This window comes from Phyllosticta citribraziliensis, assembly GCF_038025025.1.
Source record: "Phyllosticta citribraziliensis strain CPC 17464 chromosome Unknown J3D65scaffold_8, whole genome shotgun sequence".
Classification (NCBI taxonomy): Eukaryota; Fungi; Ascomycota; class Dothideomycetes; order Botryosphaeriales; family Phyllostictaceae; genus Phyllosticta; species Phyllosticta citribraziliensis.
Genome location: NW_027117345.1, coordinates 182,290 through 208,651, shown reverse-complemented (window position 1 = coordinate 208,651; position 26,362 = coordinate 182,290). Strand labels below are relative to the sequence as shown.

The following is a 26,362-nucleotide window of genomic DNA, read 5'->3' as shown; positions in this document are numbered from 1 at the left end:
AGCCATCAACGCAAAGCGACATTGCAGGCGAGCCAGGCAGTTGTCAGCATTCGAGCGGTTTGCATATTTCCACATTCGAAGAAATGCTGCGATTCTAAAAAATAGCAACGCGTTGAAATTGTGTTGCAGGAAGGTGGTGGCACTGGACATGAATGTTCACCCACCACTACGCATCATGGATGTATCCGTTTGCCTATCAATCTCCCTACCTGTCCACGTGTGCATCTTTGCTCTTTCTCGCAGTCGACATGCGTGATGTGAAGTCGGAAGTGTCCGCCTGCGCACCCGGCCTGCTGATTCTTCCCCAAGAGTGGATTGGATAGAGGAGACACCAATTCTCGTGGCACATGTGATTGCGGGATGCCATGTGGACATTATTTTAGATGCGCGGGTAGCAAGTGAGCTTTTAGGGCCCAGAACACAATGGGAGGTCTCCGAGAATATGCACTTTGGGGGCTACAAAGACTAGGGATTGAGATCAACGCGACCTACCTACCTGTTTCCTTCCTGCCCATCATCTTGCCTACTTGTCGCCATAGCATCACATCCTTTGCTAAAAGTAGCCTTGAGCATGTCAGCGCGCTGGCACGCGTCAATGGCGCTCGGGACTCCAGACTGGACAGGAGTGAAGGGCATCTTCGCACAGGGGCCAAGTGATGTGCTTTGAGCAGCGCAGCTGAACCAGAGCCGGCGAACGAAGGGCAAGAGCGCCTCCACGGAAAAGCTCCGAACAACAAAAGAAAGATTTTTCCTTCGAAGCGCCTTCTTCGGCGTGGATCTTGGGTAGGGCTGAGTTGGGACGGGCGAGTACGAGTTTGACAGACAGACCGACCGACTCTGACCGCAACCACGGCGCGAAAGAAAGTGGAACGAGTGACTGGGAACAAGACTGGGACTGTTCTCGGGAGCAGCAGACGCACGGGGAGCACTGAGAGAAAAAGAGGCAAGGCAAGGCCGTGAACCGACCCGACCGGGCAGGCGGACAAGGCGAAATGGTGATCTTCAACGGTGCATTAACGGGGCGGGGGCGAGCAAGCGGCCGGCGGCCGACTTGACCGACCGAACGGAAGGATGAAAAGATTTTGGTGAGGAGCCGGCAGGGATGAGTTGGCGGCGGTCGGGAGTCGGGATGGGACATGGTGAAATGGAAGAGGAGGTGGTGCGAGCAGAGCGAGGTTGGTGGCAGCAAAACGGCCGTGAGGAGCGCCGAGCCTGGCTGGTGTTTTTCGGTGTGCCGTGCTCTGCTTTGCCGCTGGTGAGCGCATCAGGAGGAGAAGGTCGGTCGACGAAGTGTTGGAGCAGCGGTCTGCGATGGATGGTACCTACTGGCGGCACGCTGCAGGTGTTGAACGACGGCCCTGGCGGTGGCGGATTTGCGCTTCTTCCCTTCTCTTTTCTTCAGCTTTCGTTGGTGCCTGTCGGTGGAGCCAGAACAAGTGCCGAGCGCGAGAAGATTGGAGCACTTGAGTTGGAGTTGGTAAAAGTGGTAGGGGAGCGAGTGAGATGATGGGCATCTGTGCGGGTGGGAATCAGAGATCTATTGATTGACGGGTCTGGCTGGTCCAGATTGACAGATGATTTTGCGCAAATGAGAATATCGACTTGGCATGGCGGTGATGATGTGCGCAATCTGCAGAGGTGATGTGCAGCAGAAGGTCGAGAAGGAGAGGAGTCGAAGAAAGGTGGTGTTGTGGCAGCAAACGGAGGGACTCACCGCCTTTCGCGACCCCCTTTCGAGGCGCCCAACAAGGCTGAGGCTGACTCGGCACCGGCCGATCTCAACTGCAGCAAACAAAACAACAACACGACACCACACGCCACACCCGCCGACGACTGCCGCCAACTGCAGCACATGGACCAGAACCGAGGCTTGCGGGGGATCCGCCAGCGCCAATGCCACCCTACATCTTGTTTCAAAGCAAATGGCAACTGTGCTTTCGCAGGAGACGCGACCCGAACGCTGTCGTGAGACATGGATGCGGCGCCGCGCTCCACGTGCGCAGATACGAATATCGACCTGACCCGACGAGACCGAAGGGGACTCTCGGCGCTACTCGTCGTTGCCAAGAAGAGTCCCACTCGGTTGCTTGTCAATGCCCATGGCCGGCGGAAAGGGGCGACGAGACGAAGGCCGATGGAAGCGAGCAGCGGTATGCGACAGTACAGTCGGTTGGGTAATCCATTCCTGACGGGAGGTTGACTGCTACCTCGCGACACGAGAGACGGCCGTCATGTCATGTTGTCCAACAGTCGCACAACGCCACGGTCCCGATGGATGGTGCGTGCTTCCTTGGAGAAAGACCTGAGAAACACCCAGTGGCCAGTCCGTGGCAAACTTGGCTGCTGGGCTCACATCGACTCTGCCCTCTTGTCCTGTAGGATTGGCAATCTCTCTCCCATTTGCCCAATCAAGACCATGCGCCGGACAGACCCGCGCTCCCCACACGCGCCCGCCAATGGCACGGATCGTGTGTTTCCTGTTTGGGTCGTGTGTCGAGGGCGCTTGAGCGCAATTTCGGCTGCCGCACGACGATAAAATGACCCTGTCCCTCGCTCCACCACCGCCGTTTCGCCTGCTCCTCCGTCGCTCTCTGCCAATTTGAACCCAGTCACTCTTTTTATTCCATCTCGCGACCGCACTCCAATCCTCCTCAGGCTCGTCCTCCACCTGCGTCACCTCGCCCATCCTCTCGGAAAATATTCGTTACCTACCCACAAACATGAAGGCCACCTACTTGTCCGCCGCCGCTTTGGCCGCTCTCCCCAGCCTCGGTGCTGCTCAATTGCTCGACCTGGCCGCCGCCCCGCAAGTCACCACCGGCTACTCGACCACCACCAGCACCCGCACCGTCCTCCACGTCATCACCGAGACGCATTTCAGCAGCGTTGAGCTCGAGACGTCGACCGAACTCATCCCCGTCGTCACGCCGACGCCGTCTCCCATCAACATCCACGCCGCCGTCGCCACGCCCGTCTCCAGCTTCCCCACCCTCTCCGTCGTCGCCAACTCGACCCAGGGCGTCAACGGCACCTCCAAGGCCTCGCAGACGGCCGGTGCCGCGGGCGTCAACGCTGCTGCTGCTTCTGCCAGCGCCAGCCCGGCTCCCACTGGCGCTGCCAGCGCTCTTCAAATCAGCGGCGCCGCCGTTGCCGCCATGGCCGCCGCTGCCGGCTTCTTCGTGCTCTGAGCAACCCGTCCACTGTCTTGGTCTTGACCACTATCCCCGTCGTCGTCGTCGTCGTTTTTGATATACGGTCATGAATGAAGAGGCTTTGTTGCTTTTTTGCTGCTATATCCCGTCTGTACTTATTCCTTCATTCATCGTCGTCGTCGTCGTCTTCGTCGTCGTTCGTCCTTTCTCCAACCAAACCCGCACTTTAAGCGACGCGCGTTCCGGCTGCGGCAGCCGTTTGCTGGGCTTTCTTGTCTTGTTCGCCGGTTTTTTTGTCCAGGCTTGGCGCGTCATTACTGCCAGTCACTCAGACAGACAGACAGGGCGGGCGGGCTCCTCTTGTCTCTCGTCCACCTTTATTGTTTAACTTTTAATGGTCGAGAGGCCCATTTCTGGCGCCGGTGGCGAGCGAACCGACTTGCTGGGCCACGCGTCGAGAGCCAGACACGCGCGCCTTTCTTCGTTCGTGTCATGGTGGTCGCGACGGCATGGCCCAGCCAGCTGCGTCTTCTCCGCCACTGGCGCCAGTCGAGCTGTTGTCACTTTTTTAAAATCTTCGCTTTCGATCGGGGTGGACGCGCGCGCGGGTGTAGTCGAGCAAGCAAACGAAAGAGTGTGGTCGGTCGGTCGGTCAAAAGGCGGCACCTAACGGACGGACGGGGGGTCATCCCATCCTGCCGCGGCCTGCCCAATCAGGACGACGCGGGAGCGGGATGGGCCGTTGCAGGGGTCGGGTGCGTCCTCCTTTTTTGTTTTGTGGAAAGAGCCAGAGAAAGAGAGTTTGTGTGAGAGAGAGAACGCAAGAATCAAGAACATGTTTTCCTCGAGTGGAGGAGTTGGAGATACCAGAGCACCACCGCCATCCTTGTTTTCCCTTTTCGTTCGCAACACAACCCGTTTTAGCCCTTCCTTCGATTTCACGAGTCACGTTTTTATCTATACCCCCCACCCTCCTTCCGCATCCTTGCGCATTATTCTCGACATTGCACCTGTTCTTTCCCTTTTAGCTTCTTCTACAAATATACATGCATCGACTCCTATCTCTACCATCTACGACTATACAACCCAGTGCTCGCTCTTCCCTGCCTTCCTCCCTATCCGCCACAAACGCAGGTCCGTCGCCTTTTTCCGACATCCACCACTGTGACACCGCCCTATCGCCCTCATTCCGTCGTCATACGACACAAAAGAGCAACAGCAACAGCAACAGCGTCAGTCAGCCGCTCAGTTAGCAGCGCGTCATCAGGCAAACCGCACACCACATGCCGCATACCACATACCGCGTACTGCCCATCGCAAACCCAGCTAGCCCCCACGCGGTCCGCGAGGGACGCCTGATGTTGTCTGTCTGAGATATACAGTACACATGCGACATGCATGCGTGATGTGACCAATTGACAGGGGTGGGTAGTCAGTCAGTCAGTCAGTCAGTTAGGCAGGCAGGCAGGCAAGCAGGCAAGCGGGGCAGGCCAGAACTTTATTTCGACGACCTTCTGCCTCTGCCTTTGTCTTACGAGGACCTTTCATTAAAAAGGAAGGAGAAAAGAGAAAGGAGGATTTATTCATCTATGAAATAGCATGTATGTAGCATCTAAGAAGGGGGAGAATGGGAAGAGGAGGAAGACGATGATAAGGCGGATTGAACCCATAGGAGGAAGCGGAAGAACCACGCATCCATCACTCTCTCGACCATGGAAGGAGCACGTTCGCAGGCACGAGGGCTCCCATCACAGCTCGTCCGAGTCGTAGTCCTCGTCGCCGTCCGCCGCGTACAAGCCGCCCGGGTAGCGCCGCCCGCGCAGGTCTTGCTCGATGCCGCCTTCGGCCTCGGCGTCGAGGTAGCCTGGGATATCGCATGGCATGTTAGCATTGTGCATCTGTCAATTTAAGAAAGCAAGGACAGAGCAAACTCACCTCTCCCACCAAACAAGCTCAGCGCGACGGGCAAAAAGACGAGCGCGTGCAGCGCCGCCCACACGACCAGGCTCAGCCAGACGCGGAAGTAGTAGATTTCGAAGATCTTGCTGCGCGTGAAGGCGAGCACGGCGACGCCGAGGAACTTGGTGACGGTGATGCCGGTGAAGACGGAGCCGCCGACGTTGACGAGGGCGGCCCAGGCGCGGGCGTCGCGGGCGCGGAAGCGGGCCTTGGGCGCGCGCTCGAGCAGCGACGGCGACGGGAACGTGAAGGCGCGCGCAATGTGCGCGCAGAACTCGACGCCGATGCCCACGCAGATGATCAGGTTGACCAGCGACACGGCGTTGAGCGACACGCCCGCCACGGCCATGGTGCCCGCGATGTCGACGACCGTCATGACGACTGTCAGTGCGACCACGAGGCCTGTCGCCAGCGACCCCAGCAGCAGCGATGTCACGGCGAAGATGATGGCTAGTGCAGACCCGACGAGGGTGAGCGTCACGCGCACGATGCTGGCGTACTGGTCGAAGAAGATGTAGAATTTGGAGTAGGGGAAGACGGACACGCCCGTGCGTTCAGATATTTGCGACGCGATGCGTCGAGCCGAGGCGTATGAGGCGATAAAGTCCTTTTGGCTGCGCAGCGGTGTGTGCGAAGTGCGGAAATGGGATGCGGGGATGGTCAAGCTCGAATTGTCAATGACGAGAGCATTGCCATAGGCAGCCTTGCCGGCCAGAGGACACTCGCCTGTTGTTGGAGCCTTGATCCAGCGCTCAAGGTAGTGGATGAATTCTTGGCCTTCGGGCATGCCCTTGAGAGTCGGGTTCCAGGGCGGGTTACGGTCGGCGAAGCAGGCCTTTTCATCAAAGGGGCCCTTTTTGTCGACGCAGCAAGAGTCCAAAGACGGGTTGAGCCAGAGGAAGTAGTCGTCGATCCAACTGGCTGTGGCGTCTGCAATGTACGAGGTCTCGGGCCTCTTTCTCTCTTGCTCAAGGGTGTTGGACAGGGACAGCTCGTTGCAGGTTGAGAACCGTCCGCAAAGCTCTTGCTGGTGCTGACGCTCCGTGACATTGACGTCCTGCGTGACAAAGTAGACTGGGGGCCCAACTCCAAAGTAATCGTAAAGATCGTTAAAGTAGTTGATCAAGTACGAATCGCTTGGGATGGCGATCCGCTGGTCAAGACCAAGCTCCATCGTTGGAATCAGGGCCAGGCCTGCAGTAAAGAAGCCGAGGAATATCGTAATGATGGCGACCTTGGCTTTCTTTCCGAGGAGGGCCGGGGCATAGACTCTGCGAATGTATTTCTGAAGCGTGCCCTCATCCTCTGCGCCGTATACAACCCCATTGACGACCATACCGGGATCCGCGCGTCCAACTCGAAGGCAGGGGAGACAGTCGGCGCGGCTTGCCTCAACCCTCTGCTGATTAAGAGCTAGAACGGAGACGAACATGGTCACTTGGAGGAGCGCATTGATGAAGACGGCGCCAGCAGCATAGGCAGCAAAGTTGCGCACTGCTGGCATGCCCACGGCAGCTCCCAATGCGAAAGCAACAGTCTCGGTCGTAGCGGATAAGAGAATGCTGGGACCCATCCGGCCCAATGCCTTGGCAACCCTCTCGGAGACGGTGCCCTCTGCATGGCTGAGGTTGACTCGCTCAAACTCGTGGACAATGAGGAAAATGTTGTCCACTCCGACGGCGAGGACCAAAAAGGGAATGACTTCGGCAATGATCAGGGTGACCTTGATTCCCGCAGCAGAAAAGAGGCCAACCGAGGCAGAAACCGACATGAGAACAATGACGATTCCCACGACGCCGAGCATGAACTTGGACTGGACGAGAGCGTTTGAAGGGTTGTGCAAGATGGACCGTACCGTTAAAGTCGTGGATCCGAGCGCGAGGGATGCATAGAGGAACATAATGATGTAACTCACGACCACAATTTTGGCGTCCGTGTTCGTGGACTTGTTCAACTCTTCCTCTAAGCTGCTCTCAGTGTTGAAAGACACTCGCAAGCCGCGCTCTTTGGCCTCGTACTGGATGGCGTGTAGCTGACTCGTGAGACTGTCCTCCCAGACCTCTGCTCTTTGGACCTCTTCTGTACCTTCGGCATAGTTGTTGACAACCCAAGTCACAATCAGGGCCTTGGCTTCCAGAACATCCTTGTTCCAGGCGCCAAACAGCATGTTAGGGTTGAGAGGCTGTTGAAAGTCTGGCAGGCAGTCCACGGGCGATTCGGCGCAGTCTCTGAGCTGCTTTTCCCAGGTTTCACGATTGAGATTGGAGATTTCACCACCAAAGTAGCCTGTGACGGACTGAACGACACATGCGTCCCCTGTGGGCTTGAAGCAGACGTCGTCGAATGTAACGTCACCATCGGCAAGCAGGCGCTGGACGCGTTTCTCAACGTCAAACCACCAGGCCAGGGTGTCGTAGTTCAAAACTGGGCCAGTTTCGTTCACCAAAAAGGCCTGCTCAGCGCGGTAAAACGGCCCAAAGTTGGCGTCAAAAAATGCCTTTTCTCGAGCAGCATCCGAGTCAGGCGCAACCCACAGGCGCACTGGGTCTCGCTCAACTTCAAACCTGAGCCAGCCAAGACTGAGCAGTCCCACAACCAGGACGCTGATGAAGATGGTCATGGCTGGAAATTCAGCAGCGATGAAACCCAGCCGACTGAACAGCTTGTCGCATATGGTGTTCAGGTGATATTTCCTGGTTGGAGTGTCCAGTATCCCAGCTGCGCGCACAACATCGCCCTCGTCCTCGTCGTCGCGGGGCTCAATGTCTTGGAGCAGCCGCATACGCTCCTGCTTGTTCTTCTCATGCCGCTTGACCGCAATGTGTCCAGTGACGGCAGTGATCAGAAGCAAGATGAAGACCGAGTAGATGATGATGACTGCAAACGAAAGGCAGGGCAGCAAGCCCACTTTGCATTCTTGATCTTCCTGGACCTCTGGGAGCGCGGGACAGACTGATGGGCAATCGACGCAGGCACAGCGGTAGCTAGGGTCCGTGTCGTTGCAAAACTTGGGCTCCTTGTCCATTGGATCCATGTCTGGAAAGCGATCGTGGTTTGGATTGGGAAAGTTCATTTGGAAAGGGCTGCCGAGGAATTTCTTGTCTCCTAGAAACTTGAGCATTTGGGTGTAGTTCTTGGCTCCGCCTCCAATGAGGTCCATGGCATTTCCATTTGTCGCGCCCACCTTGACGTCCTTGCAACTTTCATAAAACCCGTCACCGTAGGAACCTGTTACCAGATGGTCCAGCTCCGTCACTAGAAGCTTTCCGCTTTTAGGCGTTGTTTTGGTGACATTTACAAAGAGGGACTGGTCCGGCGAGCAAGTAAACGTGCAAAAGAGGTTGAAGAAGTTTTCCTTGCAAGCCGGACAAGAGGATATGAGCGACTCGGCGCGCTTGAGGTTTGTTTGGAGCGCGTCCAACTATCTCACGTTAGCTAGCCCTCGTGAAATTGGTATGCGCAAACCGACCTGCTCATCTTCGCAACACACATCCGTGTCCTTCCACTGTTCGCCACAGATGGAGACCAGCTTTTCTCTCGCGTCCGGCTCTGGCGTTTTTGCAAGTCCGTTATCTGGGCATGGCAACTGCGGGCTCAAGAAGCCCTGGCTGCCACAGTGGCCTCGGATGGCACATCGGCCTTTCTCGTGCTTGAGTGTGAGCCCACTGTCTGTTGTCAAGCCTTCCACCGCCAGTGGTGCAGCCAGCAGCAGAGTGACCAGTCGCAAACAGCCTCCCCAGCGTCCCCCCATGGCGGCGATGTCGGCCTTCTATGCGGTGGTGGCGGCAGGTGGCTTGTCGACTCGGAGGCCTTGTGGAGGATGGTGGAGGATGATGTTGGGAAACGAGGGCGGCGGGCTGTAGATGGGATCGCGATGTCGATGTCTAGGTGTCGGCTTGAAGATGAGGAGGAGAGATCAAACGGGAGGACTGTAGGTACTCGTCGGACTGGGGTCACGTAAGACGGCGTCTGTGCCAAGGCGTCGTTCTGGGATGGAGGTGGGCGTGAGGCGCGAGCTCTGGAGGTCGCCGGCCCGCAAGCCGCGCCTCTATCCGTGTGGCTGGTGGGGAACCTGATGCTCCTTGTTCATGATGTCACTCCCGCTCCGGCTCCTCAATATCCAGATCACCAAAATCATATTTTCCACACTACCTAGCCACTACCTCCATTTCTTCAACTACAGTACAGGGGGGGAATATTCTTTTCCGTCAACCGTAACCACCATTGTACGCTCATAACCTTCCAGTTCTGCGAAGAAATTGCCAGCTGTCCCGGCGCATGAAAAAAAAGCCACGAAGAAGAGCTACTCTATGGACCAGCTGGGAGTGAAAAGTCCTATCCTAGCTTCCTTGCGCCCATCACCTTGAACAGATCAAAGACTCGCACTGAAACCCCATGCAAGCGCCACCCTAGCTGCCCACAGGGGACCGAATCAAAGCCAAACAGGAGCACCCATAAAGGAAGCTCTCGACTCACCAACGGCCACTCTAAGAGTCGCCACCAGCAGGAGCCGCGGCAGGAGAGCCACTCGGTCCGTCTCTGTTGAAGCCACGGCCGCGACCGCGACCCCTTTCACCTCCTCGACCACCGCGGCCTCCCCGGAAGCCTCCACGGCCACGGCCGCCTTCGCTGTCGCTGGCACCGCCGCTGCGGTAGCCACTGCCCTGAACACCGCCCTTGGGAGCCCAGGTGCTTTGGTTCGGGCGTCTGAAGATGCGCGCAAAAGGCTTGTTAGGCTTTGCGCTTGTGTATTCGGGGTCCATGCGGTTCAGAATGGCTTGCAGGTCCTCTGACGGGTCAAAGTGAGCAGTGAGCCCGCCGCTTGGGCCCTTGGCCTTGTCGAAGCGCGTAATCTTGGACCTGTCCTCCTCAGCGAGAAGGTTCTTGGCGTCCTCTTCAGTACCCGCGTTTGTGATGAATAGACCGTGGATCGGCGGCCGGGGGGTAGGTTCGGGTTTTTGCGTGCTGGACTCGGCAGGTTTCTCGGTGGCGGCCGTGCCGTTTTGCTTGGAATCCGTCGGAGCCTGCTTCTCAGCCACTTGGGTGGAGGGAGTGTTTGCGTTGCTGGGAGTCGCTGCGGGCTTGGGCGTCGCAGGCTTGATGGGGACATTCGGGGTAACAGGCGCAGGCGAGCGAGCAGGCTGCGTACCCGGTTTCGTCTGTTGACTGACGTTGGGGCCAGTGGGAGCTGGGCGCGCTTGTTGGGCGGACTGGGACACAGGAGCCTGTGCGGGCTGCGTAGGCGCACCAGGTTGAGGAGCGATGGCTGCAGACTGCGGCTGAGCGGGATTGGCTTTGCCACCGCGGTGAGCAAAGTTGAAGCCCTGAGCACGCATTTCCGTGCCAATTCTCCCCTGATCAATGTCGAGGACAAGCCAGCCATAGGCTGCGTCAGCCAGATTGAAGTTCCACATGTTCTTGAAGGCGCTCTCATCGATTTGGCCCGTCGCGGGGCCGACGTGACCACCGAATGGGTTGCCTCCATTGGCAATGGTGGGCATCTTCTCGACAACGTCCAAGGCGAGCTTCAGAAGTTGCTGCTGGCTTGGATTCTCGGCGACGGCAGGCTCGACCTCACCCTTGACAGTCTCCCACACGTCGTTGAATGAAGCACGGGACGCCGCCAGCTTGCCGCGGTAGTGATCGAGAGTCGGGTTGACGCTGAACTCGTTGTAAGAGCTTCCGTAGCGGAAGTGAAGACCAGCCGAAATCGAAAAGTCGGCCTTGAGCGTGACCGACAGCTGGTTCAGCAGACCTTCGCGCGCGGGAGAAGCGTGGGTGACGAAGATGCGTGTCTCGGTTGGGTCGTATACTCGGTTTGCAGTGTCGACGAGCTCACCCATCTGAAGAAGGGTAGTCCACATTGTTCCTTGCCCACCAGCAATGGTGGTCCTGCCCTCACCATTGTCGAAGAGCTTGTGCATGACGACGGCGCCGCCCAGACCCAACAGACGAAGCTTGATGCCGCCAGCCTCCACGAGGCGTGAGTGTGCCTCATCGATGATGTGTAGGTTGTTGATCTTGTACTCGCCCGAGCGCAGCTTCTCAAGGACCTGGACGTCTTCGCACGCGCCCCATACCGTGTAGACCGGGACCTTCAAGCTATAAGTGCCGTTGAGGAAGTCGGGAAGTTCGGACAGTTTGAGACCTTCACGAACGTAGCGTTCACGTAGAGAGGACTGCGCCGAGGTAGGTGTTTGTGCGATGGAGTTCTTGACAGCCGATGACAGCAGCGGAGAGTACTGGGCAACGTGACGGAGAGTCCTGCAGAATAAGGTCAGCCAGAAGCTTCTGCCATGAATTTTAGGGCAACAAACTTTTCGGCAATGCGATCAAGCGAACGCTCGTCGTAAAAGCCAAAGTCACCCGTGTGGATTATAGCATCTGCTCTGGCCTGCTCCGCCAGATCATTCAAAGACCTGAGGTTTCCTGTGACGCCGTCAGCAATTTTTTTGCCGCGCGATTGGGAGCACCCCAAGGACCAGCTTACCGCGCACATCAGCGATGCAAAGGACCCTCGAGCTCTGCGTTTGTATCACGCGTCCGTTGTTGGGGAGAAGTGGAGCGGCGCCGGGTACAGGACCGCTGGCGGCTGGGCCACCATTGGGAAGGAATGCGGCATTGTATGCGCGCGGTTGGTTTGGAGCTTGCTGCAGGGGCAGGATTGTCAGCGGGGGCGGCGGGTGGGAGGAGGACTGGGGCGCGTCCAAGGCAGAGGCACGTACCGTGGCCATGAGGGCGAAGCACTGCAAGGCGGAGGATGGGTGAGGTGTCGGGGGTGAAGCTGGTCGTGGAACGCGTCCGGAGGCTGAGGAACGGGGATAGCAAGATGATGACGACGAGTCTGCGGGCGTGGACAGTAGAAGAAGAGGTAGGAAGATGGACCCGAGATATGGCACGACGACGTGAGCTGCAGCAGAGATGTTTGGAGGGGACCTGGACGTTGGTTTGCTGTACTGGCGGAAAGAGCGACCCAGCCTAAACCCTTTTGGGCGCCGCGCCTGTCGGGTTGGCGATTCAGCACACGTCAAGCCACCACCTCAGGTCCATCCCATCCGACGACATCGCCACCACGACCGACATGTCCCTGGTCTCCACACGTCGGTTTTGTTCTGCAGCATGTCGTCTGGCCACTGAAGCTCAACCTAGGGCGCGTCTCCCGGTCCACCCGCCCGTTGGACTACGCGCCGTCCCATACGAACCGACAGCGCTCCCATCCTCGTCCGATTCATCGTCATGGCATCCTCGCTTTTCATTGCCAGTGCTCGCCCGAGTGTGAACCTGGCTAAACAGAACTCAGAAATGGGGCTTTGTTTGATATCACAACCTATACGGGCGTCATCGTTTCCGACGTTGGGGCCAACCTGACTGCTTTCACTGATCCTTCGAAGCCGCCCCTCGACGAGCACTGCAACGGATCGCACAAATTTTCGATTGCTGCGTCAAACCCAAATTCCGTGCTAGCTTTAAGCTTATACAACTGCCGATACCCCAAGCCCTCCGCATCTCTTATATTCGCGTGGCGGTTTGTGGAAGCGGGAGGGGCAATTAATTGACGTATAAATCCCACATGTAACTCCTCGGACAATGGAAGCAGATTGACAGTGTGGACAGTGAAGACAGGTGTTGGGTCTTGAGCATTCTCTCGACATGCCCATCTGTAGTGTCAGAACTTGAATTCCGACTTGATCTCGTGATAGTCAAGGGACTTGGACCAGTATCTTAGTTGAACTGTCCTAACATTCAGCAATAGTGAAGGAAGACGCAAGGGATGTTGCTCACTGAACATCAGAAGATAGCAGCCAAAGAAGAGGCTGGCTCTTCAATGTCAATCCACACATCCTAATGTGTCCACTCTTCCAAGAGAGCAGCACCGTGTGGTCCAATTCCAAAGTCTCAAAGCACTGCCATCCTATGTGAAACATTGAAATGGTCTCCCTCCCTCTCGAGCCGCGACTCAGCAATGCAAAGCCAGGCCTTCACGTGGCTTGCGCGCTGATCCCTGCCAGTTTTCTGCCCGCGGCCACCGCCTCGAAAAAAGTATGGTAGCGCTCCCCCACAGCGTCCATCTTATTTTTGCTCGCGGCCTCCAACACCCTCTCTTCATTTTTTGATACCCTTTTTCTTTCTGCTGTCTGGTCTGGTCAATTGCCGCAAACATGGACCACCAGCAGTTCGTCCAGCTCCTCGAGAGCTTGATGCAGCGTAAGTCTGCTGCCGCCCGAGTACCTGCAACCTTACTGACCTGTTCAAAAGCCGACACGGAGCGCGTCAAGGCCGCGACCGCTGCCCTCAACAAGGACTACTACAAGTCCCCCGAGTCCCTTACTCTTCTGCTGCAGATCCTCGTCTCCACCGAGTCTTCCCAGGGACTGCGCCAGCTCGCTGCTGTCGAGGCGAGGAAGCTCGTCGGAAAGCACTGGGCTCCGTTCCCCGCCGACCAGAAGCCTCAAATCCGCAATGGCCTGCTCGAGTCCACCATGAACGAGGAGAACACGCTCGTCCGCCACTCTTCTGCCCGCGTCATTGCCGCCATGGCCAAGATCGACCTCGAGGATGGACAATGGACCGATCTGCCTCAGACATTGCAGCAGGCTGCGGCAAGCCAATTCGTGCGCCACCGCGAAGTTGCCGTCTTCATGATTTACACCTTGGTCGAGACCATGGGTGACATGTTTTCGGAAAACTTTGCCGAGCTCTTCACCCTGCTCAGCAAGACCATCCAGGACCAGGAGAGTTTGGAGGTTCGCGTCAACACCATGCTTGCTCTCAGCCGCGTGGCCATGCTGTTGGATCCTGAAGAGGATGAGCACTCTCTGAAACTCTTTGAGGAGATTCTCCCCCACATGGTCGCAGTGCTACAGGCCACCATCGATGCCGGCGCCGAGGACCAGTCCATGCAGGCCTTTGAAGTCTTCCAAACCCTGCTCGGCTGCGAATCGGCTCTGCTTAACAAGCACTTTGAGGACCTGGTCAACTTTATGAACCAGGTTGGCGCCAACACCAACTACGATGACGACATTCGCTCCCAGGCCCTTGCATTCCTCATGCAGTGTGTCCGCTTCCGCAAGCTCAAGGTTCAGGGCAAGAAGCTCGGCGAGAAGCTTACCATCACCGCGCTTCACATTGTGACTGAACTCGGCGACCTCTCCAGCGAGGACGAGGAGGTTACTCCTGCTCGCTCTGCTCTGGGCTTGCTCGATGTCCTCTCCCAGAGCCTGCCTCCCAACCAAGTCATTGTGCCTCTTCTTCACGCCATGGGAAGCTACGTCAACAACAGCAACCCCGACTTCAGGCGCGCCGGTATTCTGTCTCTCGGCATGTGCGTCGAGGGCGCTCCCGATTTTATCGCTACTCAGCTCGGCGAAATCCTTCCCCTGGCGCTTCGTCTCCTGGAGGACCCTGAGGTCAAGGTCCGCGCTGCCGCGCTCAACGGCGTTGCCAGATTGGCCGACGACCTGGCTGAGGAGATGGCCAAGGAGCACGCCAACCTTTTCCCTGCTCTTGTCAAGAACCTTGACATGGCTGCTCAGGCCGCGACCCAAGGCCCTGAAAAGGACCGCGCTCTTGAAATCGTTAGAGGCAGCTGCAACGCCATTGATTCGTTGATTGAAGGCCTCGAGGAGGAAGACGCGGCCAAGTACGTCACTGAGCTCGTGCCCAGATTCAACCAGCTCTTCAACCACGAAGACTACAAGACCCAGATTGCTTCTATTGGCGCTGCCGGCTCTGTTGCCGCGGCTGCCGGTGGAGCTTTCCTTCCCTTCTTCGTCTCCACCATGCAGACTCTTGGACCTTTTGTTCAGCTCAAGGACAGTCAGGATGAGCTGGAACTACGTGGCGTCGCCTGCGACTCGATAGGCAAGATTGCCGGCGCAGTTGGCCCCCAGCCCTTCAAGGACTACGTCAACGACCTTATGGCGGCTTCGGAAGAGGCCCTCAACCTTGACCACCCCCGCCTGCGTGAGACGAGCTACATTCTCTGGAGCACAATGGCCAAGGTCTACGAGGAAGAGTTTGAGCCGTACCTCAACGGTGTCGTTCAAGGCCTCATCAAGTGCCTCGAGCAGGATGAGACCGACCTCGACGTCTCTCTTGGCGAGGACGCAAAGGACCTCATCGGCCAGGAAGTCACGATTGCCGGCCAAAAGGTCAAGGTTGCGAGCGCCGGCGAAGACGATGACGACGAGGTCGTTGACGAAGACGATGAGGATGACGACGACTGGGATGATCTCAACGCAGTCACCGCTGTTGCCATGGAAAAGGAGATTGCCGTCGAGGTTGTTGGCGATGTCATTTCGTCTACCCGCGAAAAGTTCTTGCCCTTCCTTGAGCAGACGATTGACATTGTTTTGAAGATGGTTCACCACGCCTACGAGGGTGTTCGCAAGTCTGCCATTGGCACGCTCTGGCGCTCCTACGCTACTCTCTGGGGCATGGCAGAGGGCCGCGGCATGGCCAAGTGGCAGCCTGGAATTCCTCTCAAGACCCAGCCCACCGAAGAGCTTGTCAAGCTTGGTCAAGCCGCCATGACTGCCACTCTCGAGATTCTCGAGGACGAGATGGACCGGTAAGCCCGCACATTTTCTTTCTAACCCCCTGAAAGGATGATAACTATTCGTTATTACCCAGCTCACTCTGACGCACAAGTTGCGGTTGACGTGAAAGCGATTCTGTTTCTGATCACACCCCTACCCAAATTCTATTTTCGCGCGCGGCTCGATCAAAGCTGACGTTCAACAGGGCTACCGTGACCGACGTTCTCCGTGACTTGGGTGCTACTCTCAAGCTCACTGGCCCGGCCATTCTGGTCAACCAAAACGGAAACGTCATTCCTCAGCTCACCCAGCACCTCATCTCCATCTTGACCAAGCGTCACGCGTGTCAGCAGGATCTCGGCGATGAGATCGAGGAAATCCTCGACGAATCGTCCGAGTACGACTGGCTTGTCATTGAGGTCGCACTTGACTGCGTGACTTGTTTGTCGGCTGCCTTGGGAGAGGACTTTGCGGAGCTTTGGAAGATTTTCGAGAAGCCCGTCATGAAGTACGCCAGTGGACAAGAATCTTTTGAGCGTAGCAACGCTGTCGGCTCCATCGCAGACTGCATTGGCAACATGAAGGGGGCCGTCACCGAGTTCACTCCCACTCTCATGAAGCTGATCGTCCACCGTCTGTCGGACGAAGACCCCGAGACCAGGTCCAACGCTGCCTACGCTGCTGGCTTGCTCTGCGAGAAGTCGAACAATGAGCAGCTCGTTGTCGAGAACTACAACACCATCTTCAGCAAGCTCGAGCCCATGCTCCACGACCAGCAGCAGGCTCGCATGCTCGACAATGCAGCTGGCTGCATCAGCCGCATGATTGTCAGGCACCCTAGCCGCGTCCCTCTCGGCCAGGTTCTTCCTCGTCTCGTAGAGTTGCTTCCTCTCAGAGAGGACTTTGACGAGAACCCTCCCGTTTACCGCATGCTGGTCACGCTCTGTAAGTCTAGTCCAGTCTCCCGTAATGGCCAAAGCTGACCTTTCCACAGACGAGCACCAGGAGCCCACCATCCAGCAGCTGACGCCCCAGCTGATGCAAGTCTTTGAGAAGGTGCTGGGCCCCCCTCAAGAGCAACTGGATGACGAAACTCGTAGCGCACTTGTTTCGCTGGTCCAGAAGCTGCAGGGCCACTAAAAATGGTGCTGTCGTACCAATGATGATTGAATTTGGCTTGTTTCGTTTTGATACCACAATCGCTGCGCTAGGAAGACGAGCAGAATGAGAGCATAATGATCGACCGAAAAGTTGGGATACCACGGCGCGAGTCGGACAGAAGGGGTTTTTCTAGAGTTAGAGTTACGACACAGGGTGGCTTTTTGCACGATCAGTAAACCGTCTCCGTAGATACATGTAGTTTAAGCATTTGGATTTTTCGCAGCTGATTTGAAGCGAATGCTCGCGTGATGTAGACGCATTGTTGGTGTAGTGCGTTGGACTCGAGTTGGGAACTACGTACCGTACCGTTCCTAGCAGGGTTGTTGGCCACACGGTCATCCTTGCAGACTCCAGACCAAAGTTTAAAGCATTCTCGCCCTCACCTTTCACCACAAGCCATCCATTCCTGTCGCATCGCCCCGTGCAACTATTACCAGAATTTATCTTTGCCAGCCTTCAATACACCCTTACGACAATGCTTGCGTCGCGTTGGGCCACCCCGCCAGCAGCAGACTCGGCGAAGCCCGATGCCGCGCAACCGCAACACCAACAAACATCACCACCACCCACCGAGCAACCCGCAGAGACTACCGACGACCGCTCCGCAGCGCGTGACGGATCCGCCGCGCCCGAGAATGACACCCTCGAGCAACCGACCCCGCAACCCGCGCCCTCGTCCACCTCTGCAATCGGTGTCGCCCCAGACGCAACAGACGCGTCGTTGAGCAGCAGCTTTGCCGCAGCGCCGGCCGCGGCCCCCGACGCGCCCACCGTCTACAGCCTCGACCTCGACCCCATGGCCGACGAGTTCGCGCAGACGCGCGAGGATGACGACCTCTTTGACGACGACTTCACGCCCGTCGCCGAGCCCGTCGTCGAAGTCGACCTGACGCCCGTCCCCGTCGACGACGACGTGGCCAGTTCGCCCGATGTCGCCGTTGCCGCTGCGTCGCCGACTGTCCTTGGTGGTGGCGCGCCCACCCACCATTCCTCTGGCCCCGTCGACGCGGTGCCACGGCCGCCGCCCACGGGACCAAGTGCGGGCGCACGCGGCGCGCGAGACGGCGGATTCCGTGGACGGGGCCGTGGGAATCACAGAGGTGCGAGGGGTGGCGCGCGAGGGGGAGCGCAGGGCGGGCTCGGCGGGCTGGCTGGGTCGCGGTATGCACCGAGTTCACCGGCCAATGGCGCTGAGAATAAGGAAAAGGAGGATGTACAAGGTAGTGGAAGCGCAGAGGTCGAGGGAGAGCAAGTCGCGGCAGAGGGGCAAGACGGAGAAAAGAAGGATGCTGCTGGTAAAGCTGTCAGGAAAGAGGGCGCGGTGAGGGGTGATCGAAGCGCAACGGGAGGCATCAAGAAGGTGAGCACCTTTGCAGGACTTTCAATTCTCTTTACAATCCCAACATCCGTCCAGGCATACTAACTTCTGGCACAGGAGCGCCTCACCGAAGAACAACTCGCAGCCCGCATGACGGCCATCAAGCTAAAAAACGAGTCCCTGACGGCAGCCCACGCGCGCGCCGAAGCCGACCTCGCGCAGTACCAAAAGCGCGAGGCAGAAGCAGCCGCCAAAGCCGCCCAGCGCGCCAAAGCCGAGCGCCAAAACCGGCAAGTCATGATGGGCGAGCGCGAGCGCAATAGGATGAGAAAGCTCAACGCGGTGAGCGGCCGCGAGTGGGACGTGGACAAGGAAGAGGGATTCGGCGGGACGGAGAGAGGCGCCAGAGGCGCGCGGAGAGGAGCACATGGCGGCGTCGTGGGGAGCCGCGGCGCGCCGGGCAGCGAAGCAGAAGTCGACCATCGACCTGCGCCTGCAGACAGCCACGACAAACCCCATGCGTCGCAACCCAATGGCGGGAGAGGAGGACGCGGTGGCCGCCGTGGAGGAGGCCGACGCGCTTCTGGCGGCGGCAATCACGCACCGGCAGCATCGACAACCGCGCCTCAGTCCATCCCCACGGCCGCCGACTTCCCCGACTTGCCCCTGGCGAGCACTACCGCTGCGCCGTCGTCTAAGACGGAAAACACGGCGGCAGCGCCACAGCTATCTTTCCCCAAGGCCTCAAAGGAGGCTACCAATGGCACTCCTGCCGCCGCCGATCTTTCAACCGCACAGAAAGAAGTTGATACCACGGCGCTGAACAACGCGGGCGACAAGACTGCAGCGGCGGCGCAGGAGAAGACGGAGGAGAAGCGCCCGGAGCCGCCGGCGCGCTTGGAGAGCTTCGGCATCTCGGCGCTCAAGGGCACGAGCTGGGCGGATCAGGTTGACGGGGAGGAGTAGCTTTGACGGTGGATGACGCATTATTCGATGTCGAGAGAAGGGGCGGAAAGCACGCATAGCATGGCGCAGCGCGAGAAAACCAGTCTTTGGACAAAAGAGCAAGCCATGACAGGAGCGCAGGGCAGGCGAGAAGAGGAGGGCAAAAGAAAGGGGAAAGGGATTAGTCGCGGCTGATTGTTTGTCGCTTATTCTTGGCTACGTTTGTCCATCTGCCGCTAGGGGTTGGTTGGTTTGGTTTGCGTTGGTTTGGTTCAGCCGAGCTGGTGGCGGTCTCTTTGCCCCCCCCCCCCCCCCCCCTCTAAGGTCGCTGTTGTCTGTCTCGGTTCCCTGTATCACTACCGTCTGTCTCTTGGGCCTCCAGACCCTGTCTTTTTCCAGCGCAGCGTGTCACATTATTCGACGTGGACGGCGGCGGAACTGCTTCTTTGAACGGGTTGAGTTGGTAAGTCAAGTCGTCTTAGCACTTGGCTGACTGCGTTGCTTGAGCGTTTGGCTACTCTGATAGTCCGCAACAACGAAGGAAAGCAAAGCAAAGCATTCATTCCCGAGTCCTTTCCATGCTGTGTGTAGGTTGTCTAGCCAAAGGCTCTGGCATCATGAGTACCTTGGAAAGCGAGAAGGGGAGGGGGATCAACGTCTTCGTAGGCTGAGTTAGCTGCGTTTTACATCCCGGTTGCACCCTCTATCTGGCCAGCCGGAGTGTCGTCCTTGACTGTTCCCTCTCTCCCTGTTTCGTGATGTCTACAACTGCTGAAGGCGAACTCGTGTCGTGAGCTGTACCTAGCCACTTCTCCACGCCGCGGCGGCGACTGATGACGGGTCTCTGCGGACGAGGTGGTTAAATGGAGGGGGACAGGGGAATCAAATAATTGAATGCTGCCGTCCGTCTCAAAGGGGCAGAGTCCTCGAGACTTTGCCTTTGCTTGCCGTCCCTTGTTTTCACGTCGTGTTGTAGCATCCAGACAGACAGACAGACACCCTCGGTGCTCTCCATATCACAGTGAGTGTCGAAAGATACTAGACCTCCTGGAAATACGAGTGCGTCTCGGGGGCGGTCATTCGCTTCTATAATTACCCTTAAGGACCACTCATTCACTGCTACGCCTGCGCTTAAGAGGCATTCGTGTACCGCTGATGTATAGTTGCGCTTAGGAGTTGTCGTTCATAGCCGCAGATGGACTGTGAGAGTCTGGAGTCTGATTCCTTTCGTCACCCTCTGTGATGTAAACGCTGTTGTGGGCTGTCCAGCGTGGTATGCACGCGGTATCAGTGTTTATTTTCTCCGCATGTTGGTTTTTGTTCTCGTATGATCTGTCTTATATCTCTTCTGGCTCTCTTTCAGATGTTGGATGCAGCCTTACAGCCTTGTCTCCTGACGGACAAGGCTGCACATCCACAAAGGGCGCTTCCTTCTCATTACCTCCGCAGCATCTCTCTGCCCGCCAGCATCATCGCTCTACGCATCCGCACCCACACCCGCGGCAAAACGCCAACGCCAGTTCATCTACCTGATCAGTAACCAACCGAGCAGAGACCAACCGACTGACCGACTGACCGACCGGCCAAAAGCCAATCGAGCGAGGAGGCGTCCGTCAAGCCGTTGCATCATCATCATAGTGATCGCCGCGGCCGTTGGATAACCGCTAACCTTGTTTACTTACTGCGCATCAATACCTTGTTCGCTGCTGCTGCTGCCAGCCCTGCCCCTGTCATTGTTCTCCCTGCCGTACCCCTATCCTGGCTCATCATTCCTTGGTTTCTTGGATTTTGGATTTTGGATTTCCTGGCTTGTGCAGTTCTGGCTGGGTAACGTGGCGCTCGTATGAGAAGGGATGGGATAGACAAGGAAGGAAGGAAGGGAGACGGGTAGACGGGTGCGTGGGTGGATAGGGCTGGTTGGCTGTTTGGCTGGGGCGGTGGCTGGTGGAGGGAGGGCACGCACGCACGCACGCACGCACGTAGAAAGAAGGTAAAAAGCAGCGGGAGCGAGCGAGGGATCATGGCGATCAAGCAGGGGGTGGTGGTTGGTTGGATGGTTTTGATCTGCGGAGCCGGAAAGCAGGGAGATATGCATGATGGCGGTGTTGGTGGTAGGGACAACGCAGGGCTTGAACGGATAGGGGGTAAGTACACAACTGGGTAGGCACTGTAGGCGTGCGCGCCGAGAGAAGTGAGTGAGAGGGAAGGAGGGAGGGGGTTCGAGCTTAGCTTTTTGGTGTTGCATGTTGAACGAATGGTCGAACAAAGCGCCAATGGATGCATGCATGCACAGCCGGATGGATGGACAGCCGTATGGCCGCTGGTTGGGTAGGCACACATGATCCTCTCTCTGTACATACGTGCGTGTGGATGGATGGATGGATGGATGACGAGAAGAGGCGCTGCGTTCTGCTGCTGCTCACTTCAGAGACAGAGTTTCGGAGCTCGTTGCGTGTTTCGCATCCCCGTTGGTCAGTTCAACGGCAGTCCAATGCACTGAGACCTGGGCGCAAGACGAGACGAAGAAATGGCGGGATAGACGGAGGAAATTTTGGAAATGGACGAATGAGACGGCGCTGGAAAGGTTCAGTTGCGCAAATCGCGACGGCTGCTGATGCGTTGATGCATACTTTGCGTACAGTACAGGAAGACATGCCTAGGTTCATACTGCCGTGGCCGGCCGCAGCGGCGACGGGTGGTTGCGATAGTGACAACAGGAAGAAATCATCGTCAATCACCTCGCAGCAGCACAACGAAAGCTGCCCATCCCGTCCACACGCCGCAGCAACGGCCAAGGCCTCACTCACCTCAACGACTCGCGCCCGCCGCCCGGCGCCGGCGCCGTGGACGGGCTGCTCTGGACAAGACGGTTAGCATGGACAAGCTTAATCTTTCTCGTATAGCGATGCTTGGTGACCTAGATGGCGACCATGCAGCGAGCGAGGAAGGGAGAGAAGGCAAAGCAGCGGCAGTGCCGTCATCGATCGACCGCCCGCCATCCGGTCCGGCGCGCAGGCGGGCGGGTTGGGTCAACAACACTGACTCTGTTTTTTTTTTCCCTTTTCAGCCCTTCAGCCCTCTCTCTCTCTGGCTTCAGCTAGCCACCACGATTCATGGGCGGCGCGGGGGGCGGGCGGGCGGTGTGTCTGCATCCAGGTCTTGATGCTTGGTTTACGGTAAGGCTGGCTGCCACCTGCGGCGGTGCTCGGTGCTTAACCAGACTACCGCTGCTGGCTTGGGAGAAAAGCCAAGGTCCGGTCAGTTGATCGGACCGTCGGCGCGCCCTCGTAAAGTCAAATTCGACCGCAGCTGTACTGTGTGTTGCTCACCGCTTCCTCAACACCTACCTGATCGCCTGCCTGCCTGCTGTTTTCCTGGCCACTCGCTCAGTCCGCGACGGCGTGGTGATCGCGGAAGACGGTGGCGCGAGTTGATGTCGGCGTCTGCCATCGCCTTCGGAGTTGAAGCCGTTTGCACGGCATTTTTGCTCCGGCTGAGGAGTCTGCGTTGCTGGTAATTCCCGCTGCTTCCGTTGTTGTTGTTGTGGTCATTGCTTGTCTTTGGCCAGCCCAACCGCCTGCCTTTGTTTCATTCCTCCTCTTGTCCCGGCTGAACTCTTCTATAGTCGTTTCGGGTTGATGATTGGCTCGCAGGCGCCTTTGCTGTAACAGCAACAACAACGGCGGCGGCGGCGGCAATGTCCGCTCTTGCGATATTCTTTCATCTGCAGCCGTTATGGGAAGTCCTTGACGCTGTGCCCATCACCGCCACTTTACCGCCACGATTTTGCTGATATAGACTGTCACTGCTTTTTCTATTCCCATAGCCGATCCCAGTTAATGGCGAGATCGGGGCACCGCCGCAGCATGTACATTGTTGCACATTTCCAACGGCCGTTCCTCATTTGAGAAATCGGCGCCTGCGTCTCAAAAGCCGACATCTACCGTCCATGCGACGACGAGCAAGAGGATTGCCGAGAAGAAGTAGTAGCGTGGGGGAGTTCGTTTTGCGTCTCGTCTCGTCTCGTCTCGTCGCGCCTTTGCAAACAGAGTTCAGGCATCCAGATCTATGTTTCGATGGATCGATGCAAAACGGGGCTTCCCTTTGACTGCTCGTGGCACGCGGTGTCCTCTTCTCTCGTTCTCGGCTGAGTAGCAGATGGCGAACTCCGCGCAAGCAAGTGGCAGTCTGTGTATGTGCTGCTGGCGCTATCAAATTGCGTCTCGAGGCTGTGAGCAAGCTGGAGGTGGTTTATGCCCCTTGTCCTTGTTCTGAGCTGAGACCGGCCGCAAAAGTGTTCCCAGCTCCGCGGTCTGGCCAGCTACCTAGATGTCAATTCTAGCCCGTTACATCCTCGGAGCGGCATGATTGGTGCGTTTGGCGCCAGCGGCTGGTCGACGTGGCGGCAACTGTGTCATGGATAGGTACGCAGTCTGGGATATCTGAAGAAGATGGAGGACAGAAAAACGAAGAGGTGACGGATGTCTGCCGCCGACTAGTCGGTGTCGGAGAAGCGTTGGCCTTGCAGTGCAGTACAGTAGCTTTGCCAAACCGCAAAGAAGCAAAATCCAACAATGCTGGAGCAGTCGGAAAAGGGACACCCCAGCGGGTCGGAGCCAGCGAACAGGGAACTGTCAAGTTTGCAGTCGGGTGGCTGGAGCGACGCTAGAGACGGACAGACTGGACGGCGGGGCGGAAAAAGACTTGCACCACACCTGATCACCTCGCCCTCAAATCCGACTAGCCTCGTCCATCCGTGGCTGGAACTTGCACCCCTCAAACGTTGAGACTCGATCTTCTTGGCCTTGCTGCTCACTCAACAATGTTCGGTATGTGGTGCGTGACGAGACCACAAGCTCTGCTAGCCAGAGTCACTTGTCCAGCAGCCGGCGGCACGAGCACCCACCCACACACGGATCCCCAGCTGGGGAAGCAGGTCATGTTCAGCCATTCTTCACTCACCGCTCCATCTCCCTTCTTCCCCTCTCTTTGCCTTCTCCATTCTTTCTCCGCTCCCTGCGGGACTGTCGTTCGACGTTGATGCAGATGGATGGGTGTACTGTACTGTATGTCCGTCCGCCCGTGTTCGGGAACCGGCCGCCCCCGTCGCTGGCTGCTGCAGGTCGTGGGTGGCTGTCGCTATGCGGGCTGGCCGACGTGCATGCGTGCATGCGTGCCGTTCGTTCCCTCTGCAACGCGAGCGAGCCAGCTAGCCAGCGAGCCAATCACAGCCGCAGACAGCAGCAGAGGAAAATGCGGAGAACTAATATGCCAGCAATTATCTGATTGGTCGGTTGGTCGAGAGCAGACATGCAGAAAGTATTGACCACGTACAGTATGCAGGCTGTAAGTGTCTCGTGTATTGATGGCGCTGTTTAGAAAACACCTGTCGTGGCTTGAAATCGACCATTAATACCCGTACGATACGTTCGGCTGGATACACTTCCCGAATAAGAAGGAAGCATCGCAGAAAAGAAGAGGCGCGAGGCTGTTTTTGCTGGCAAGGCTGACCACTCGACGTCACTCAGCCCTGTTTTGCTTCATTCGCTCGGTCTCGGAGCAGCAAGGTCAATGGAAAGAAGGCAAGAAGTCTGCCAATGTGAATTCTCAGAGCCGACGTCACTGGTTGGATATACAGTGACGAGCAGCGCTGCTGCACCGCATGGGTTGCAACGACTCTTTTGACGGATGGATGGACGACGCTGACGCCGGCAGAAACATGTGGCTCAACATGCATGCGTGGATCGAAAAGATGGCACAACCGCCCGCCCAGGCTGTGCAGGACGACGCGCGCGCCTCATGGCATGAGCCAGTCTGTTCCGCATATTTTTCGTCGTCGTCGTTGTGCTTGCTTGCTTACCAGCCATCCAGCCCTCATCATTGTCAGTCCACTCACCACCTCTATTTTGCGTACCGCGCTGCGCTGCGTCATGTCTGGACACCTCGCGACCTGTTCCTGCGACATGCAGCCAGCCAACCGAGAGCGCGCGAGACCCAACCACCCAGACACGTCCCTAGGGTACGCGCGTGGCACAAAGGGTACGTACCGTAGCCGTCGTCGACCACGTAGGTACCGCGCCAGACATGGCACGCAGCGCCCAGCCCGACGGCGGAGCCAACGCGAACCCATCGAACACGGTGCTGGGCATTGTCGTCGTGCTTTGTGTAGCAGGAAGACCGCGCGTGCAACGTGACGCCGCCGTAGCAGCAGCAGCAGCGCCGCGAGCAAACAAGCAGCCGTCCGCGCAAGCTGCCGACCTCACCTCTTCCGCTTTCGCTTCTTCGAGCGCACGCCGTGTGTAGCGCGCTGTGCTGTACGCGCCGCGAGACGCGTCGCGATGCGCGTCTGTCTAGCCGGTCTGCCTGCACGAGCCGCAGCCAGCAACCTTTCGCGAGCCCCGACTTCCCAAACGAAATCGCCAGAGATGCGAAGACGTACTGTGGTAACCTCGCGTTGGGGAGTTGGGAAACACGTAGCAATTTGCGCCATTGACGACGTGGGGGCGACAGAGACTGAAGCACGCACAACAAAAAGCAACGACCGATGAGCGCGTCAGGTGCGTGGCTCAACTGAATAGAGAAGTCGGCTTGCTGAATCAGTGATACGAAGTAAGACGAGAACGACCAAAGTGCACCGGAAACAGAGGCGTGATGACGGGGAAAGGTACCTGCAGTAGGTCGCTGTACCCAGGCGCAGGCGCCTTCGACGGTGGCTTTGGCGGATGATGTTGATGATGGAGCGTGTGTGTAGTGGCAGCGGGACGGGCGTTGATGCGCTACTGTGGAGTGCGTGCGTGACAGGTTGGCCGGTCGGTTAGCTTGCTGGGCGCGCAACTCTCTGTCTGTCAGCCATTCGTGATGCCATCATCTGTTCTCCTCTCCATAACGCCAAGTGCGGCGAGTAGACATAGTAAGAGAGCAGAGAGGCAGCAGGTCTTGCAGGATGACAGGTAGGTGGAGTGTAGAAGCTCGGCGAAAGGCGAAGCAAAGCCGACTTGACATCGCAAACACCGAGCAGGCCAAAAGAATGGAAACCTCACTCAGCACTCGAGGTGGACAGGACAGTCGGATGGGTCGGCGCAGTGCATGGATGCGTGGTCGGTTGCCGCACCAACTCTGCCCGGCATACCTTACCAACCACATAGTCGACTAACTACCCACCGCTGTGAGCAGCCCAAAGGGTGAGAGAGAGACGGCAGAGCAGCAGCAGCAGCAGCAGCAGCCAACGAACCGTGCGAACCATCCCGTGTCCAGCTCTTTTCTTTTTCGCTCCAACGTCGCCGTCTTGG

At 57.6% G+C, this 26,362-nt stretch overlaps 8 protein-coding genes across 8 annotated transcripts; 5 read left to right on the top strand and 3 right to left on the bottom strand.

Moving 5' to 3' along the window:
* Positions 1-483: 483 nt before the first annotated feature.
* On the bottom strand, positions 484-1,423 carry J3D65DRAFT_422944 (uncharacterized protein). Its single transcript, XM_066796120.1, has one exon. It carries the CDS (start codon positions 1,136-1,138, stop codon positions 593-595), a length of 546 nt encoding a protein of 181 aa, XP_066653499.1. The 5' UTR covers positions 1,139-1,423; the 3' UTR covers positions 484-592.
* A 1,297-nt stretch (positions 1,424-2,720) lies between these two features.
* Positions 2,721-3,188, top strand: J3D65DRAFT_604236 (uncharacterized protein; the record flags this gene model as incomplete). The annotated part of the gene is made up of 1 exon (XM_066798257.1): positions 2,721-3,188. One exon carries the CDS (start codon positions 2,721-2,723, stop codon positions 3,186-3,188), a length of 468 nt encoding a protein of 155 aa, XP_066653498.1.
* Positions 3,189-4,720: 1,532 nt separating this feature from the next.
* On the bottom strand, positions 4,721-9,145 carry J3D65DRAFT_628939 (niemann-pick C1 protein precursor). The gene is made up of 3 exons (XM_066800688.1): positions 8,581-9,145; positions 5,088-8,532; positions 4,721-5,016 (listed from the first exon to the last, which is right to left on the bottom strand). The coding sequence occupies exons 1-3, from the start codon at positions 8,860-8,862 to the stop codon at positions 4,901-4,903; spliced, it is 3,843 nt and encodes a 1,280-aa protein (XP_066653497.1). The 5' UTR covers positions 8,863-9,145; the 3' UTR covers positions 4,721-4,900.
* Positions 9,146-9,229: 84 nt separating this feature from the next.
* Positions 9,230-12,021, bottom strand: J3D65DRAFT_628938 (ser/Thr protein phosphatase family protein). The gene is made up of 4 exons (XM_066800687.1): positions 11,837-12,021; positions 11,602-11,761; positions 11,429-11,540; positions 9,230-11,375 (listed from the first exon to the last, which is right to left on the bottom strand). The coding sequence occupies exons 1-4, from the start codon at positions 11,843-11,845 to the stop codon at positions 9,599-9,601; spliced, it is 2,058 nt and encodes a 685-aa protein (XP_066653496.1). The 5' UTR covers positions 11,846-12,021; the 3' UTR covers positions 9,230-9,598.
* Positions 12,022-13,197: 1,176 nt separating this feature from the next.
* Positions 13,198-17,033, top strand: J3D65DRAFT_628930 (karyopherin Kap123). Its single transcript, XM_066800686.1, has 4 exons — positions 13,198-13,316; positions 13,368-15,681; positions 15,855-16,594; positions 16,644-17,033. The coding sequence occupies exons 1-4, from the start codon at positions 13,271-13,273 to the stop codon at positions 16,787-16,789; spliced, it is 3,246 nt and encodes a 1,081-aa protein (XP_066653495.1). The 5' UTR covers positions 13,198-13,270; the 3' UTR covers positions 16,790-17,033.
* A 117-nt stretch (positions 17,034-17,150) lies between these two features.
* On the top strand, positions 17,151-19,372 carry J3D65DRAFT_628928 (uncharacterized protein). Its single transcript, XM_066800685.1, has 2 exons — positions 17,151-18,170; positions 18,246-19,372. Exons 1-2 carry the CDS (start codon positions 17,286-17,288, stop codon positions 19,092-19,094), a joined length of 1,734 nt encoding a protein of 577 aa, XP_066653494.1. The 5' UTR covers positions 17,151-17,285; the 3' UTR covers positions 19,095-19,372.
* A 934-nt stretch (positions 19,373-20,306) lies between these two features.
* On the top strand, positions 20,307-21,027 carry J3D65DRAFT_628927 (uncharacterized protein). Its single transcript, XM_066800684.1, has one exon. The coding sequence runs from the start codon at positions 20,349-20,351 to the stop codon at positions 20,604-20,606; it is 258 nt and encodes an 85-aa protein (XP_066653493.1). The 5' UTR covers positions 20,307-20,348; the 3' UTR covers positions 20,607-21,027.
* A 3,577-nt stretch (positions 21,028-24,604) lies between these two features.
* Positions 24,605-25,300, top strand: J3D65DRAFT_422462 (uncharacterized protein). Its single transcript, XM_066796118.1, has one exon. The coding sequence runs from the start codon at positions 24,809-24,811 to the stop codon at positions 25,265-25,267; it is 459 nt and encodes a 152-aa protein (XP_066653492.1). The 5' UTR covers positions 24,605-24,808; the 3' UTR covers positions 25,268-25,300.
* The last annotated feature ends 1,062 nt before the right edge of the window (positions 25,301-26,362 follow it).

What these genes read in the sequence shown, in the direction of transcription:
- J3D65DRAFT_422944 (XM_066796120.1), bottom strand. Translation starts at nt 1,138, where the DNA reads ATGTCCCATCCCGACTCCCGACCGCCGCCAACTCATCCCTGCCGGCTC.
- J3D65DRAFT_628939 (XM_066800688.1), bottom strand. Translation starts at nt 8,862, where the DNA reads ATGGGGGGACGCTGGGGAGGCTGTTTGCGACTGGTCACTCTGCTGCTG. An exon ending in TGTGTTGCGAAGATGAGCAG is followed by an intron (nt 8,533 to 8,580) that starts GTCGGTTTGCGC and finishes AACGTGAGATAG; the next exon opens with TTGGACGCGCTCCAAACAAA. An exon ending in GAGCTTGTTTGGTGGGAGAG is followed by an intron (nt 5,017 to 5,087) that starts GTGAGTTTGCTC and finishes GCGATATCCCAG; the next exon opens with GCTACCTCGACGCCGAGGCC.
- J3D65DRAFT_628938 (XM_066800687.1), bottom strand. An exon ending in TTGCATCGCTGATGTGCGCG is followed by an intron (nt 11,541 to 11,601) that starts GTAAGCTGGTCC and finishes ACGGCGTCACAG; the next exon opens with GAAACCTCAGGTCTTTGAAT. An exon ending in CTTGATCGCATTGCCGAAAA is followed by an intron (nt 11,376 to 11,428) that starts GTTTGTTGCCCT and finishes CTTATTCTGCAG; the next exon opens with GACTCTCCGTCACGTTGCCC.
- J3D65DRAFT_628930 (XM_066800686.1), top strand. Translation starts at nt 13,271, where the DNA reads ATGGACCACCAGCAGTTCGTCCAGCTCCTCGAGAGCTTGATGCAGC. An exon ending in CCTCGAGAGCTTGATGCAGC is followed by an intron (nt 13,317 to 13,367) that starts GTAAGTCTGCTG and finishes CCTGTTCAAAAG; the next exon opens with CCGACACGGAGCGCGTCAAG. An exon ending in CTCGAGGACGAGATGGACCG is followed by an intron (nt 15,682 to 15,854) that starts GTAAGCCCGCAC and finishes GACGTTCAACAG; the next exon opens with GGCTACCGTGACCGACGTTC.
- J3D65DRAFT_628928 (XM_066800685.1), top strand. Translation starts at nt 17,286, where the DNA reads ATGCTTGCGTCGCGTTGGGCCACCCCGCCAGCAGCAGACTCGGCGAAG. An exon ending in CAACGGGAGGCATCAAGAAG is followed by an intron (nt 18,171 to 18,245) that starts GTGAGCACCTTT and finishes CTTCTGGCACAG; the next exon opens with GAGCGCCTCACCGAAGAACA.
- J3D65DRAFT_628927 (XM_066800684.1), top strand. Translation starts at nt 20,349, where the DNA reads ATGCACGCGGTATCAGTGTTTATTTTCTCCGCATGTTGGTTTTTGTTC.
- J3D65DRAFT_422462 (XM_066796118.1), top strand. Translation starts at nt 24,809, where the DNA reads ATGCGTGGATCGAAAAGATGGCACAACCGCCCGCCCAGGCTGTGCAGG.